This window comes from Barbatula barbatula, assembly GCF_947034865.1.
Source record: "Barbatula barbatula genome assembly, chromosome: 5".
NCBI lineage: Eukaryota > Metazoa > Chordata > Actinopteri > Cypriniformes > Nemacheilidae > Barbatula > Barbatula barbatula.
Genome location: NC_136769.1, coordinates 6842970 through 6860211, shown reverse-complemented (window position 1 = coordinate 6860211; position 17242 = coordinate 6842970). Strand labels below are relative to the sequence as shown.

Sequence of the window (17242 nt, the reverse complement as noted above, 5' to 3'; positions counted from 1 at the left end):
CGCCTGCGCAAAATTCGTAGTCTCGAGGTTCGCACATTGGCTTGCGCGTGCATAGCGAAGGTCCGTCAAATCGCAGCTCAGTTTCGCTGTTTCAGGTAAAGCAATAATTACATTGGAACGAACGAGCGCCTGATTCGAGCGATTATTGTAATAACGCGTGTTTTTTTACCATCGGCGCTTCTTCGCGCATTATTCCAGAAGCTTCCGTGCAGCGCGTGCGCCCCGTGCCGCTAATCAATTTGAGATAATTTGTCGCACCGTTCCATTAAACGGTTCTGCGTTTTTAACACGCAATTAACTCTGTTTATTCACGGACGAATAATAGCGATTGGGAAATTGCTAATTCTGCGTCCTTGTTTTTCCAGCGCAGTGTTTCTCTGGTTGACTTGACTGTTGTGAAACATGGACCCGCAGAAAGTGACGGAGTTGAAGGCCTTCGTGAAGATGTGCAAGGATAATCCAGCTGTACTGCACACGCCGGAGATGAGCTTCTTTAAAACCTGGTTGCAGGGGTCAGTGTATTCAATATCCGCGTTGTTTATATGTTATATAGATGTAGGAAGCACCGTGTAATAAAATAGATTTCTATGCCATTTCTAAGAGCAGTCACACCCACAATACATGTGACTCCCTGAAAGTTCCAGCATCATCCCGTTTTTAAAGGAGCACACCCAGAAATAAATCTTTGCATTCGCCCATGCGTGCCTATTTGTGTAGCATGCACATTTAAAGGTCCAGTGTATAATTTGTGGGATGATCTATTGATAGAAGTGCAATATACTATACACAGCTATACCTTCAGGTAAGGAGCTTACACAATGAAGCGTTATGTTTATATTACATTAGAAAGAGCTATTTCTATCTACATACACCGCGGGTCCCCTTGCATGCGATTCGCCATGTTGTCTCAGCCGTCGTAGTGTTACGAGGGAGGGGGAGGGGTGGAGTGAAAGGTTGGTTGTAATTCGCAACCTTGCCGCTAGGCTTTACTGACTGGACAGTCAATTTAACATGATGTTTTTTATTCTAGGATGGGAGCGAACATACCAATACCATCAAATAACAGCTCATCATGCAAGGTGAGAAGTGAAATCAACGGGTACACCTACTGTTACTTAGTTTGTAATGCGCTTAGAGTTGTGGGCAACGCCAGGATGAGCAAAAAAGAAACATGTTTTTATGAGACTTTCTTTCTTGTGCCATGCACACGCAGAACTTGGATATTATCAACGCAAAAATGCTAGAGATGCACAGATATGTCTGGTAATAATCGTATGGTTTGAAAACGGTTGATGATGTTCAGTTGCAGTAATGGAAATGTGTACTCAATAACAAGGAAACGTACTGGTGTTAAAAAAGTAATTGACTCTTCTCAAAGATGTTTTAGGCGGTGTTATTTCATGAATTATAAATCAAATAATAATCAAATTTGGAGATTTATAGAAAATGATAGTAACATGTTATATTAACAAAACAAATCTTTACCTTACTGATAAAGCGTATAAGTGGATACAACTCAGACAAATAACCATTCAATGTGGTGTTCGGTCTGTCTATCATGAGCTCAGTTTTCCAACACTGTTCAATCCTGTGTACTAGGCCCCACAATGCGAGAATTGACTGAGAAACCGAGATGAAAGTGGCTTGTTAAACTTGAATCTGCGGTTGGGATGAGAATAGTGTCACATTTAGCTTGTTCTTCATAGAAGTTTATTATAAAGAAACCACATAACTTGGCTCAAGGCAGCGAAAGAATTAGTACATAACCTTTCTGTTATCATGTTTATGTTTGATATCAGTGATAAACAAATGTATTTATTTTGTTTTCCGTGGTTGTTGTTTTGGACTTCTATGGGAACTGTTGGTTTTTTTATTGGAAGCTGGTGTTTATTACAAGTCAGGTTTGACGTAAATTTGCTTGTTGTACAGGTCGATTACAATAGGGACTTTGAGTTTGTGATGGTGAATTCCTATGGAGAAAATCACTTGCTGCCCTCCAGCCACGCCTTGCACATCAAAAAACAACGTGATTGAAACTATCCTATAATGCAACATTTTTTGCAATGAGGATCGAATACATAACCTTTCCAATTTCAGCACCATGCTTTACTAACTTGGCTAAAAAGGAAAAAAGATTGTTAGGGTAAATTTAAGATATTAAACATAAACGTAGATTAGTGATAGATGTGCTCTTACAGTAGCAGAACCATTATGATTTATAAGATAAACAATCTCTGTTTTTATTTGCTTGAAGGGAGGCTGTCCATGTGATGGGGCTCCCAAAACAGCATCACAACCCGGAGCAGCCCCACCATCTGAGAGCGAGGAGAGTGAAATAGGTGCGTGACATTTATTGACTGTAATATACTTTTTAATATCCTTTATTTGCTCTGCATATGCCATCACGCTGGCTTTTTTATGGGCTCGTAATAGCCGTGAACTTTCTCTAAACCCTTCCTTTGCCTCTGTATAGCAGTGTGCAATCTTTCTAGCAGTGAATATCTACCCCCAAAACAGTTAAAGCAGATGTTATGAGTTTATTGTGAAGCTGGTAACTGATTGGAGGATACGGCGTTAAATGTAACTGTTTTATGTCATGAAACGTTAATGTAATTTCTTTAATTTCTTCAGAAATAGACAATGAAGGAGTGATCGAGCCAGAAACAGATGAACCTCAAGAGATGGGCGATTACGAGAACCTGGAGGTACAATCATTGTGCATTCGTTCCCATTGTCCCTGATCTTTATATGAAATGTATTGTACGTGTAGTAAAGTTACAGTGCGGAATTGCAATATTTCAGACTAATCCAAAAAGAACATGAGCTAATTCATGAAATTGTCATAGCAGACGTCAAACATAAACAAGATTTTACAAGTTGACCCAATAGAAAAATATATCTACATTTAGAAATATGTATCTCTTTCATAAAGATTTCATTGTTTTCAAAAGCTTTAATCATGCCTGTAAAGTAAAAGTATACAACCAGGATGATGTTATAACTTTCTTTAATCTCAGATCACAGATGAAATGATAGATCAGGCCAATGAGAAGAAGATGGAGGCCATTGGTGCGTTAGGAGATGGTGAGCTACCACATTACTTGTCATTGTGATGTCTGTTATTTTTTAATCATTATTGACATATCTTAAGTTGTCTGTTATAGTCGTGTTGTGGAAACCTGCTTATAACTTATTTTAATGCTTGTGTTTTCAGGTGACCTACAGAAAGCTCTGGAACTGTTCACAGAGGCCATCAAGCTCAACCCGAAACTGGCCATTCTGTATGCTAAAAGAGCTAGGTAGAAGCAAATCACTATCTTGCGTACTGGTTGGATTTCTTAAAGCATGTGGTTTTAATTATGACGGTTGTGTGTCTTCTTTCAGTGTGTATGTGAAGATGCAGAAACCTAACGCCGCGATCAGAGACTGTAACAGAGCCATTGATATCAACCCAGACTCAGCCCAACCCTATAAATGGAGGGGGAAAGCACAGAGGTAAAAGTCAAATTAATATATAAAGGAAAAAAATATATATATTGTTATATATCTGTATAATTCTGGTGTTTATACCCCTCATGTCATTCCAAACCCATATGACTTTGTAAAATAAAATAGAAAGAGATTAGAATGAGAAATTGTTTTCACAATTTAATTTTAGTGTTCTTGTGCTTTGCATTTTTGGTTGCCTGGACATTTCGCTCCCGTGTAGAATAAGATGCGGATCTGTTTCATATAAGGGTGTTGTGTTGAGTGTGTGTCGGGCTCGGGCTAATGTTACTACCGCAATGTTAAAGATATATGATCTTTCTCTCACAGATTGCTTGGGCACTGGGAAGAGTCGGCAAAAGACTTGGCAATGGCCTGCAAACTTGACTATGATGAAGAAGCCAGTACCCTGCTTAAAGAAGTCCAGCCAAAGGTATCAATGCCCGACCCTTACAAAAATACTGGCCCTATGACTCTGACCTCAAACGTACAGTTGTTTGTTGTAGAATCTAATCACCCTGCTCTGATTGTAATATTCCTTATGAAATGTAGAACATCACAAACATTTTGACAAACCTTTCCCTCACAGGCCAACAAAATCATAGAGCATCGGCGCAAATATGAACGCAAGCGGGAAGAACGGGAGATCCGAGTGAGGCAAGAACGTGTCAAGAAAGCGAGGGAAGAACATGAAAGAGCACAGAGGGTAAGATGGATGGATTGAAGAAAGTGATGATTTAATGCTCTGATTTAGAATCACACTGGTTCATGTATGTCTGTGTTTAGGAACAGGAAGCCAGACCACAGGCTGGAGGAGGTGCACCAGGAGGTTTCCCTGGATTTCCAGGTACATTTTTGGTCATTGGATCTTATTAGGTGAATTATTACTGTAATGAAAGTTATTTATATATACTTATTTCTTCAGGAGGTGCTGGTTTTCCAGGTGGAGCTGCATTTGGAATGCCTGGACTTAATGAACTTCTCAAAGACCCAGAGGTTCTCATGGCTATGCAGGTAACATTTTACCACATACAGCCGCGGGACAAAATAAGAGACTGTTCCAAATTTTAATTTCAAAAGCATTTCTAGATGTATTGTGGTCATTACGTCCAGCCTTTGTTAAATTTCAACAAAATCAAACCTTAAGAAAGACACAGTCATCTAGCAGCATTGTGAAAGACTGGCTGCATGACAAGACACATGAAACCATGATCAAAATCGAGGTCACCACATTAAAAAAAAAATCTGAACTTCTCTGAAGTTTATGTACAACTGTTACTGTTTTTTTGCTTAAAAGTGAATATTAACTTGTTTCCTTTGCAGTATTTGAGGTCTGAAAAAAACACGGAGCATGTTTTCTGTTATTTCAGCAAAAATAATTAAAAATATGAAAATATTTTTGTTTGAAATTTGGGAGAGTTGTTGTTAGTAGTTCACAGAATAAAACAAAATGAACATTTTACCTAAACACATACCTATAAATAGTAAGTTTTAAATGTAAATTTTTGGGTCCGGTGGGCTTGTAGTTGGCCTGTGTGTGTGTGTGTGTGTCTGGTTTCAGTCTTCAGTTTTAAATATAATAAAATACCTTTATTGGGTTCTTGTCCTCTAGGACCCAGAGGTGATGGCAGCTTTCCAGGATGTGGCACAGAACCCAGCCAATATCGCCAAGTACCAGAGCAACCCCAAAATCATGGCTCTTATCAACAAACTCAGCTCCAAGTTCGGTGGCCAGCAGCCCTAAACGGCAGAAAATGTGAATGGTGGATAATGTCTGGTTCCAATACTCTGATGTAGTTTTTTTCTCACTGGTTTCTTGCCACAAAATTTATACAAGACTTAGCTTGGAGCAGCCAAAGTAGAGATACAGTTTTAAAGGAGTTGAGACTTTTACTGCAATGCTGAAAAACCAGAAGAAAACTATAAAGAGTATTGGAACAAGACCATGCAGATGTGGGGGTTGAGCAAGAACTGTCAAGTATTGGTTTATTTTTCTGAAGTTTTGTTGGGGAAAGACTATTTCATGTTTTTTACTGAGGTCAGCTCACTCGACACATTTAGCAATTAAGAAAAAGATTCTGGGACATTTACAGCATATCATAATGCAGGTCAAGATATCAGTACTTATGGGCTTGAAAAACGTAAGTCAGCAGTTGCTGCATAGACATTCAACAGCCAACCATTCCAGAGGTTCAAGTATAATTCATAACAATCTCTTTCACAGCTGATGGATGTGGTCTTACTGAGTGGGCTGCAGATCTTTATTTTTCAACTAAATTCCTATTCATATTGTTTCCTTACACATTAAATATTAAATTCTGCTAGATTAATTTGATCCAGTGTGTAAGTGTGGCTTCATTCTCCAGATTGGTAAAATTAAATGTAGACTATATTTCTAACAGATCATAAATATTCATTAACTTGAAGTTTCTTTTGTCCTCCCCCTCAATGTAATCTAACATTGTTTTCTGTCTATTGTCAATGCAAAAAGTAAAATTCAAACACATTCTTGTAATAAATGAGCATTTAAAATGAATTTTCATGATTTCATTCAATAAACATTTTGGTTGTTGCAAATTTTAGTCTGGCCTTATTTACTGATATAAGAGTAAATTGTATACAACTGCATTGTTTTATGAAAAAGAGAGTATTTCACTATAGAATCTACATGTATGCATTTGGCAAACGCTTTTATCCAAAGCGACTGACATTGCATTATACTATACATTGTATCTGAGTATGTGCAATCCCCTGGAATCAAACCCTTGGCCTTGGTGTTGCTAGCACCATGCTCTAACCAGTGAGCTACAGGAAAGGTTCAGCATCTATTAAACGGATAGCTCACCCTAGAATAAAAAATCTGTCCTGAAATTCTTATGTTCCAAACCAGTTTAAAATGATGCGTTTCAGTTATTGGACCCCATTAACTCCCATTGTAAGAAAAATGACAATGGTATTCAAAAGTTTCCCCGGAACTGTTTGCTTTCCTACATTCTTCAAAGTGTATTTTGTATTCAACAGAACCCCCAAAAAAGACATTGTTACTATGGTAGACAATGGGGTCCGAGAACTGTTTTTAGAAATATCTTTCTCTGTGTTAGACATGTTTATAAAGATTTGGAACAATAACGACAGAATTAAAATTTTGGGTAAACTATCCCTTTAAACAGTCTCTGTAATTTCCCTTTAAGGAGTTATGATTTTAAGTTTAAATCTTTTAGAGAGTTAATATTAGAGCAGAGAGAAACACCAAAAGTATAACCATATGCAGTTTGGTGCATTACAAGAGTTTGGCCAGTGATTACATACTGTATTACAAAGCTTTCTCATATGAAAGGATTATTATTTGATGACACATTCTTACAATTATGAGATGATAACTTGCTTGACATGTTATTTCTGCTATTTTATTAGTCATTAAAACACCATAATATTAAAACTAGCTTTTTTTGTTCTTGTTCATGTATAATTTTACTGTATTTGGCAATCTCTCATGTGTGCACTGATCTACATAACTAATAAAACAAATCAACAAGAATTCAATTTTAAAAAGAAGTTTTCAAATGAATGCAGTGGTTTAAAGCATACTTGCTTTAGTTTCGAGCAGGCAGACTAGTTTAATACTCTTACAACGAGTCAAAAAACAAACCAAACCATATGGACCCTAGACAGACTTTATTCAAAATTTACAGCCTTGTATGCTGCACAGAAATAAAATAAACAAAATCAACAATTTAACGCTGTACTAATACATCTATTTAACAAGAAACAGCGGCATCTAAACAGAAGCCAGCTCAGGAAAAATCCTGAACCTGATGGAAATGCTGAATCAGTCCAGACGCTGCTAATGGCCATACCTAAAAAACAAGACATCATTCAGCAAACATGTGCAAGCAGCAAATACCTCATTTCAAAGTTTGACTTTTAATAAAGAAGCTGTCAAGTAGGATAATATTCCTTCTGTATCTAAACACATCAACAACACCTTTAGTCTGACTCTGTATATAACCGGGAGGGAAAAAACTCACTTCTGAAACTCCCACTCTCTGTTGTCCAGGGGACACACCTGTCTGGTCTTCAGCCAGCGAGAGATGCAGTGGAAATGAAAAGCGTGCTGCAGAAACAAACAACCGAGTCACAACACTGCTCTACAGAGCCCAGGCCGTGTATATACAGCGTGCGGCCGTACTCACATTGCAGACTCCCCAGGCCACTGTGCACTCTTCTGATGTAGCCGAGGCTTGGTTAGCTTGACACTCTATACCTAAAACAAACACACAGCAGGATTATCATTAAAATAGCTTTTATTATAAATCAAAAGAGTGGATTCCAAGATGTAGACCAAACGACAGGTGATACTTACAAAGATCCATAATGTGGTTTCTGCAAATGGCACAGTTGTCCACCACAATGTCCCAAGCCCACAGGGCCACTGCATTCCACTTTAAGAGAAAAAAGCTATTAATGCAAATATCGTGTTCAACATCACCTCATTCATCAGAAAAGCTAAGTTTATTCATGTTTAGAAAGCTATAAACTATATAAACAACATTTCCTCTTATGGCAGTACAACATCTCAGTGGAAACTATATGTTATTATGGTCATTGTGTAGTAGCCATGTTTTAATGGTTTAACTACAATAAAAACAAAACATTCTTACTATAGTGAAACCACGGCAAATGTTTAGGGAAGGAAATGTCACGGTATTTAGTGATGACGTCGATAATACCCCACTGTTTTCTAACAGAACTGTACTTAGTTATACATTGAACCATATAACCGTGTCGGGTTTAAAATACTAAATAAAACACTAGTAATGCTCAAAATCTCACTGAATCTCACTTACCGGAATTGATTCTCATTTGGACGTTGACGTTACCTAGGGGCCTAGTTTATAATCGGAGATTACGCTGCAGAATTTAATTTAACTTTACTAGAGAACAAATCTAGAAAAGCGACACAAACGCGGTCTTCTCATCTACCTGACACTAAATATGATGTCAAAACGGGCAGCTTTTTGTACGACAAAACATCTTAACCAAGCCACATAATGAGGTGTTGGTTACAGCACTGCTAATGCTAACCGGGTATTACAAACGCACTGCTCTAGAAGATCTTTAATGTAACATTTAAAGGGACTGGACGATATATAAATGTATGGAGTTATTTCTTAACATTGACCTCGCGGCTGATTACCTTTTTGACTTCAAAACGCTTCTTGCTAGCTCCGCTGTTAGCTCCACCTGGGGCGTCTACATCCATCGCGGCCGCCATGGTTGCTGTTGGTTAGATCTCGCGAGAGTGAGCGGGAATTCAGCGCAACTCGTTTTAATGTGCCTCGCATCGACGCATTAAAGCGATGTTGTGTAGTGGGCAGCATTTTGTTGTTTGTTTAAAACGCCATAACGCTTATAATAAAGCTTTAACTAAATGAACATGTATGTTTAACTGTATTAAACGTCCAAAAAGACAAAACCCTAGGTTCCACCGAGATTTGAACTCGGATCGCTGGATTCAGAGTCCAGAGTGCTAACCATTACACCATGGAACCAGTTAAGATAATGTGAAATATTTATATATTCAAACAGCTTACTTACGACTTCTGACAAAAAACAAAATATGGATAGTAACGTAGATCTTAAGACTTAACTAATGTGGATAAGAAAAAGGGGAAAAACATATCATCTTTAAATCTGGTCAACTAACTGTAGCTAGCAACTACTTTTAAGTTTGTGCACAAGTTTATTGTGTAGAAGATTCATCCAGTTGAAGTAAAAACTAATTTCTCAATGCTTGGTCTTCTTTCTTCTGTTTTTCTGTTTTAACCTTTTTATCTCTGGTTGGAGTCCACTGCTTTGTAACAGTCCTGCTGTCGTCTTGGTCTCTGCTGGTTTAGGACCAGCTTCTGCTGGTCTGGCTTTGGCTGGGCTAGGCCTGGGTTTGTTGAGTTTATCTTCATTGGGCGTTATGGATGTTTCATTGAATGACTGGTTATTTTCTGCAGAGCAGTTTTTAAAAACATCAGCTTAACCTGCCCCCGGAGTTCAGAAGGGTAACCACACACAGCTTGCATTCGACAACCACCTGAAAGAAACAAAGTGAGGACATTGAGATGGATGGATGGATATTGAGATGAATGGATTTTGTGTGTTTTACCTGTAAAATGGCAGTCATTTGCAGTCACACATTAGAGGATTGTTGCCCAGGGTGAGGTGCTGCAGGCCAGTAAAAGGTGAAAGGTCAGGTAACTCTTCTAACTGATTCTCTTCCAGAGATAAAGACACCAGATCAGGACCAAACCCTGCTAGAGACTTTGCGCTCATCTACATTCACAACACAGAAGAGAAAACAGTGGCCATTAGAGAGATTAAGCACAGAGATGGATGGCGATTCTCATTTCAAATAATATACGAAATATTATCCTCTACCCTTTGAAGACCCATTCGTTCAATATACAAGCGTTTTAGACTTTTAATAATACCCAGAAAGGCTCTCGGACCAATCCAGCGAATCACATTCCCTGATAAATGGACTTCGGTTAACAGAGGTGCGTTGCCTAAGGCATCACTAGGCACTTCTGTCATCTTATTATCTTCAAGATGGAGAACGTCCAGTTTGAGAGCCGTATCCAGCGCTTTAGGAACTATGTTTCTGATGGTGTTATTGGCGAGATAGAGGCCTGTCAGTTGGGGGATTGGATCCTGAAGTCCTACAGGTTCTAGTTAAACTATCAGGTTTCTTTCAAGATGCAACTTTGAGGAGTTTGGGGACGTGGGACAGCATCTCTGAAGAAGGAAAGTGAGAAAGTCTGTTGCCTTTTAGGTGAAGATACATGATGTCGTTGGCACCTGCGAAGACATCTGTGTCCAAGGAAGCAAGTTGGTTGCATGACAAGTAGTGGTACATCAGGCCTTTAATGCCCTGGAAAACTCGACCTCGACCCTCGATTTCATGAATCTTACAGCCGTCCAACTGGAGGGACACCACCTCAGGGACGTCAGGGAAACTGTTGCCAGGCAGATAATGGAAGTGGTTGCCACGCATGTTCAAAAGGAGAGTGTTGCCAGGGAAACCAGTGGGCACTTTGGTGTGACCACGTTCATCACAGGTAGCGTGTCGAGCATCAGACTGACGGAGAGAGGATAGTTATCGAAAAAAAGGCGACAAATCAACAATCCGTTCCATTTCTGACTTTTTCTCACCTTACAGTAGCAATACTTAGGACATTTGTTGGGCTTGATTTTTGTTGTAATCTTTTCATCCTCGGTTTTCGCCTCGCCTTCCTTCTCTGCATCATCCGGCATCAACTAATTTTGCTGTCTGCAGTGGAGGTCCTGTTCCTGCACATTCTCTAAAGGTTCATCTGAGAGAAAGCACCAGAAAGCTTTATCCCCGACTACTGTGTCCATATCTTCAGGCCCTTCAGAAAGCATGTACACCTGATGGGGTTTCCTAAGGCACAGCATTGCATTATATAACATTTATTCATTTAGCAAATGTATCAAATGCAACATACATTCTAAAATTGGTATCAAAGCAACATACAATGGAAAATTGGTATCACGAGTCTCTATTATATTTAATCATTGATCTTGACATTTCATAAAAAGTTTAGAATGACGTTTCATACGGACCGGTTTTACGAATATCTTACATTTAAAAATTATTATTAATATAACAACAAAATACAAAAAATACAAAAAACCCACACTGTTAATCTTGTATTTATGTCACCGTACCTGTGAGGTTAAGGCCGGTGACCTGTGTGGTTCCCATGAGCGCCTCTATGTAAGGGATTTGTAGCTCAGGTCCAGATGATAGATGAAGGGAGAGAGAGACAGAGCTGATTCTGACAGATCCTGTAAAGCCATGTGCTTGAAAAACAGGTGCATGAGTTTTGGCATTGCCACACTCTCCTCCCCTAGATATGTCATGGGATTATAACTCATGTCAAATTGAGTCAACTCCAATAATCTGAAAGAGGGGCTAGGAAACAAACACTGAAAAACATATTTTTTATATAATTTGATATATAAAATATCAGAAGCCTGTTTTCCTTTAACCTTTTGTACAAAAGCTAAAAATCCTTTCATAATTTATTTATCTGCATTTAAATCCAAACCTGTATGCCTTTTATCTTCTGCAGAAGAAGAAAGTTGGAACCAAACAACAGTGACCCGCATTGACTTCCAATTGTATGGACACAAAACCGCTGAGACATTTCTCAAAATACCTTCTTTTGTGTTCCACAGAAGAAAGAGTCATTTTGAATGAGATGGGGGTGAATAAATGATGACAGAATAATTTTTGGGTGAACTGTCCCTTTAATAGAGCAATAAAAGAGATACCTGGTCATAGTTTTTGTAGGAAAGAACTGAAGCTCTTTATGATCCAGTTTCAATGTGGTCAATGTGGTTTCGATCCAAATATAACTGCTTCAATGATGATAATCCATCAAATGATTCCTGCCCAAAGAGAGAGAGACGGTTGAAACACACATGATAACAAGATCAGCATTTTAGTGTTTTTTTTCTTGAAACAAATTAGGAAAAATTCTTCCATCTTGACCTCTGAACCCATTCAGGACTGTACAAATTAACACGGTTATGCTACTACATTTCACAGCAGGTCTAACCTTTTGTGCATGAATGGAAAGAGTAGACAGAGAACCACTTTAACATTTGTTTATAACCTTGCATAAGTATTGAATCTCAATAAAAACAAATTACAATAGCATGTTAATTTAAGAGGTTGATATGAAGAACAGAATTAAATTTTCATCTCAACTGAAATAACACTGCCAAACATTTAAAAAACCAGAAAGTGTCCGTTACAGACACAAAATAAATGATCAAAAATTGCTTTAAACCTGAATTTTCTTCCTTCAAACACATCTTATTAGCCAAGTGTGCATTTCTATAATAATAACAAATGCTTTTAACCAGAGATATAAAACTTGCCATTTAGCTCTTTCGCAGATTTCACAAAAATGAATTGAGATAATGGATATGTTAATTTATTTTTAAAACAGACCTTGGCTGCACGTTTCCAACTTCCTCTCTCTAAAGCGTCCTGGTTAAAGCTGAAACAGAGGTTTGTCAAGACAAACAAACCTTTCCAACTGGTCCTTCCGGAGTTGAGGTTCAGGGCTTTGTTTCAAACCTTCTGACTACATGACAATTCCTGATCATCACAAGCTTTCTCCAAAGAAAAATCTTCTTCAAGCTGTATTGGTCAAATTCTTTTTGACCTTTATATGCATGCAACATCCGTTTGAAAACCATATTTAAATAGAGCCAATAATTTTTTTTATGAAAGGTTTTACAATGCATCAATGTTACATAAAACAAGTAATATGTATTTAAGGAATTATGTAAACCCAGTGTGTGTGCTTATTGAGTTCTATGTTCGTACACCCCTTCCATAAGCTATAAATTGTTTTGCATAAAAAAGGAGAAATGGTGGTGTTACTTTACACTCATTTTTATTTAATAATTGACATCATGTAACGTCACAGATATTAACAAATGGTGGTTCAAATAGCCATGTGAGATCTCTCTTCAAATTTGTAAAGCATTCGTTTTATTGTTAGTGCATTTTATTATTCATAGTCAGGTACGTGCAATTTTCAGGATTGTCACATCCATAATGCTACATATTCCTCATTAATGGACACATGAAAATTTAAACTATCACAATCGTCAGCTGGAGTGCCCATGAACTCCAGTAGATGTCACTCCACTCAGGACTCTGGCATTTGGGTCCATTCCCATTTCCCATAATCCCAATTTGAGGATTGGGCATTTAATCATTTAGCCATTTAGAGTTGAGGATTTAGGATTGGGCATTTGAGGATTGAGGAGTGTATGCAAATTAGGAGGCGTGGCCCACATACTGGAGGATGGGTTTGAAATGGCTGGTGCACAGAGGCACCTTATGGACAGCAGAGGGAGCTCCCAGTGCTAAGGAGCACACTGTAATGAAACCAAAGCGAGTGAGGGGCTGGAGCGAGGATATGAGGCGCCATGGTTTAGATCAAATTGCGCTTATAAAAGCATGCATACACACATATACATTGCTCACATATACATGTATAGTATTGGATGTTCAAGCTAAAAAACAAATGAAAAACATGTGCGCACTAATGTGAAATCCTTACCAATACATATTATGTTAGTAATGAATCCCCAAATCTTCAATTCTAAATGCCCAACCCTCAAATTCCCAATCCTAAATCCTCAACCCTAAATGGCTAAATGATTAAATGCCCATATACTGCATTCCTTTTCAACTTCGACTTTTAGTTTCAAATTTAGACAGTTTTAGACTTTTAGTTTATATTCTGACCGAAAAATCCCTTCATTCTATGCTGCCTTCCCTGACCTCTGCTTGTTACTGTTTCTGATTTTCTGCCTGTTTGACCATTCTTATTAATAAAGAACTGCATATGGATCCGAATGTCTCTGACTCCATGTTACAAAAATAAAGTAACTTTTTTATATTCTATAAAGAGGCATCCCTTCTCCATTGGGTATTATTGCTTCAGGATTGTGCATTTTATTTCACAGAAATCCTACAAAGTTTGTCGTCTCCCAAAAACCGCATCCATGTATGTTTATTTCCCTTTTTTAAAATGGAAAATCAGTTTTTAGACTGACATTCTTTGATTGTTTCGACTCTATCAAAAAGGGTTTAGTAAAATATTAACAGATGGTTCAATAAATTCGTAAAAATTCTTTCTCTGAGCATTTTTTAGAACGTAGGCCTACATTGGAATTGCCCGGATGTCAATTAGTACGAAAATGTTTTACTATAGTTTTAATAAAAGTATTTAACATTTTCTGTCAATTGAAAACAAATAAAATATCAGAAAAAAGAAACCTTTGGTTTGGAATTCATTTGGAATAATTTGGTAAACTAAACATTACATGGCCATAATATGTCCATCTGTATGTAACATTAATGTAATTTGTCTACTGCCTATTCCTGTGATGAGCTGCACTTGTGTATTTTTAACTATGACAACAGATGTTTTATACTTGTGGTACAACTGCTTGGACTGTGCTACAAATCTTTAAATCTCAATAGCAACACAAACAATGTACTAATCATTTTTGTTAAAACATGAAATTAGTGTTGTAATAATGTGTAAAGAAATGACATTTACATGGTTTTTATGACACTTATTTCATATTTTAGGATGCTTTTTTCTTGTTCAAGCTAAAAATTAAAGGCCATGCTTAACTGTTGTATCTGAATGTTTTATCCACAGGAGGTGGGACAGGTAAAATTACCTTCTAGAGACGAGTATGCCTGAAATAACATATTGTAGAAACTATACAATAATATTGAAAAACTTAAGGCACTTGCTGCATTATGAGAGGGTTTGTAAACAAAAGAGTTAGCAAACTGGCGCTGCTGGCTACAATATATCAAAATAATCTCCTCAACAAAACCTAAAACAAAACGTAGTGTAGTCTTGTGTGCACAAAATATGAGGATATGTATTTTAGAAAGAGTAATTTTGACTTCAACCTTTTGAAGTCCATTATATATGGAGAAAAATCCTTGAATGTTTTCATCAAAAACCTTAATCTCTTTTCGACTAAAGAAAAAAATACATAAACATCTTGGATAACATCAGTGGTGATTAAATTAATATGAAAATGTAGGTTGTAAGTGAATAATTAATTTAAAGTTGTTTCCCTATGATTACAAGCCAATGATACACTTAATATTATATCAAAAAATAAACAAATAATAAAATGAACGCATTTAACGAAATAGCTAAAAATCTAACAAATATTACCATGAAAAATATGTATAAAACTTATTCTGCAAGCCATAGGTGATTATGGCGAGATTAAAACTCCAGATATGCTCCTGCAATATGCTCTGCAATCTGTAAGAGAAAATATTACACCTTCTGTTGAATATACCTCATACCAATACTGTGTTCCTGCTTGCAGGTCCTAGTTCTGGATGAGATGTTGTATCGAAAACCAAAGAGGGCATTGCAGTCTAGACAATCCACAAATATTGATGATCTCAAATCGATCAGCTTTGGATTGCTTGCTTCTTGACTTGAAGAAGCCTGCGCACAGCACAACTGAGTAAGAGCCTTGGTCTATCACAAGTGACTCATGGAAAGCTAAAGGTGTATTGCCCCTTACAGAAAATCTTCCACTTGAACGATGCTGATGTACCACCAGACAGAAGAGGTTTAGATAGGACACAGCTCATCAGGTTTTATCATGTTATGTGTCTCAATGTTTGCGCTGAAATCAGCAGGTGACTGTGGTTGAGAGCTGAGATGCAGATATGTTGTAACCGATGGACATACAAGTTCTGGATTTCGTGTGCCAAGAACAGTGCAGCACCACTGCTCAACGCAAAATTGAGACGAGGCATCCAATGATAAAACCGAGATGAACCGTGTCAAATCTAACCCCCCCTTCTAAGTGAAAGTCAGCCGGGAAAATGTCCAGCATTGACACATCCAAGCAGTTGTCAGATGAAATGATTCCCCCTGTAAGGCATGATGGTGTAGGGCTGCATCTTTTCCGATGGACTGAAGATGCTGGAGCTGTAGCCGTCCGTGATCCATCTGTGCGTCCATCCATCCATGATGTGGCCCTTCATAATAAATAAATTGGTTAAATATAGTCCTGATTTGTAAGAATCATTTTGACATTTTGGTTCTTAACGTTTCGTATTGCAGAAAGTAAAAAGGAGCCCGTGATTCATCCTAAAGTCAGCAAAGCTGGATTCACTGTTGTTGAGAAAGAAAACGTGCAGGTCTTACAGCTCGTGCAGACACTGGAGGACTTTTGCCAAAAACAGTGCGCAGCTACATCGCTCAGGACAAAATCACGGACTTAAAGAACAAGACAAAAACTTGACGTAACCTGCTTTCAATCGTTTCCCATCCAGTAGAAGATGATTCTCCTCGGCTCCGATGAACAGAGCAGCTTTGGATTGCTTGCTGCTTGACTTGAAGAAGCCTGCGCACAGCACAACTGAGTAAGAGCCTTGGTCTATCACAAGTGACTCATGGAAAGCTAAAGGTGTATTGCCCCTTACAGAAAATCTTCCACTTGAACGATGCTGATGTACCACCAGACAGAAGAGGTTTAGATAGGACACAGCTCATCAGGTTTTATCATGTTATGTGTCTCAATGTTTGCGCTGAAATCAGCAGGTGACTGTGGTTGAGAGCTGAGATGCAGATATGTTGTAACCGATGGACATACAAGTTCTGGATTTCGTGTGCCAAGAACAGTGCAGCACCACTGCTCAACGCAAAATTGAGACGAGGCATCCAATGATAAAACCGAGATGAACCGTGTCAAATCTAACCCCCCCGTCTAAGTGAAAGTCAGCCGGGAAAATGTCCAGCATTGACACATCCAAGCAGTTGTCAGATGAAATGATTCCCCCTGTAAGGCATGATGGTGTAGGGCTGCATCTTTTCCGATGGACTGAAGATGCTGGAGCTGTAGCCGTCCGTGATCCATCTGTGCGTCCATCCATCCATGATGTGGCCCTTCATAATAAATAAATTGGTTAAATATAGTCCTGATTTGTAAGAATCATTTTGACATTTTGGTTCTTAACGTTTCGTATTGCAGAAAGTAAAAAGGAGCCCGTGATTCATCCTAAAGTCAGCAAAGCTGGATTCCCTGTTGTTGAGAAAGAAAACGTGCAGGTCTTACAGCTCGTGCAGACACTGGAGGACTTTTGCCAAAAACAGTG

General features: G+C 38.1%; 2 protein-coding genes across 3 annotated transcripts; one reads left to right on the top strand and one right to left on the bottom strand.

The window, feature by feature from the left end:
• Positions 1-5: 5 nt before the first annotated feature.
• On the top strand, positions 6-6063 carry st13 (ST13 Hsp70 interacting protein). Its single transcript, XM_079456955.1, has 13 exons — positions 6-95; positions 366-512; positions 1031-1079; positions 2255-2339; positions 2632-2705; positions 3018-3084; positions 3215-3299; positions 3385-3495; positions 3817-3919; positions 4076-4192; positions 4273-4333; positions 4412-4500; positions 5099-6063. Exons 2-13 carry the CDS (start codon positions 403-405, stop codon positions 5228-5230), a joined length of 1083 nt encoding a protein of 360 aa, XP_079313081.1. The 5' UTR covers positions 6-95; positions 366-402; the 3' UTR covers positions 5231-6063.
• Positions 6064-7146: 1083 nt separating this feature from the next.
• rbx1 (ring-box 1, E3 ubiquitin protein ligase) lies at positions 7147-8790 on the bottom strand (the record flags this gene model as incomplete). Of its 2 annotated transcripts, XM_079456968.1 has the most annotated exons (5): positions 8684-8790; positions 7850-7928; positions 7680-7750; positions 7515-7600; positions 7147-7343 (listed from the first exon to the last, which is right to left on the bottom strand). In XM_079456968.1, exons 1-5 carry the CDS (start codon positions 8759-8761, stop codon positions 7331-7333), a joined length of 327 nt encoding a protein of 108 aa, XP_079313094.1. In that variant the 5' UTR covers positions 8762-8790. The 2 variants fall into 2 exon arrangements, with proteins under 2 accessions (XP_079313094.1, XP_079313095.1); XM_079456969.1 differs by lacking the exon at positions 7147-7343 and having other exon boundaries at positions 7511-7600.
• Positions 8791-17242: the final 8452 nt, after the last annotated feature.

Excerpts from the sequence above, each read along its gene's own strand:
- st13 (XM_079456955.1), top strand. The coding sequence starts at position 403 with ATGGACCCGCAGAAAGTGACGGAGTTGAAGGCCTTCGTGAAGATGTGC. Across the intron at positions 2,706-3,017 it reads GCGATTACGAGAACCTGGAG|ATCACAGATGAAATGATAGA; the intron begins GTACAATCATTG and ends CTTTAATCTCAG. Across the intron at positions 4,334-4,411 it reads AGGTTTCCCTGGATTTCCAG|GAGGTGCTGGTTTTCCAGGT; the intron begins GTACATTTTTGG and ends TTATTTCTTCAG.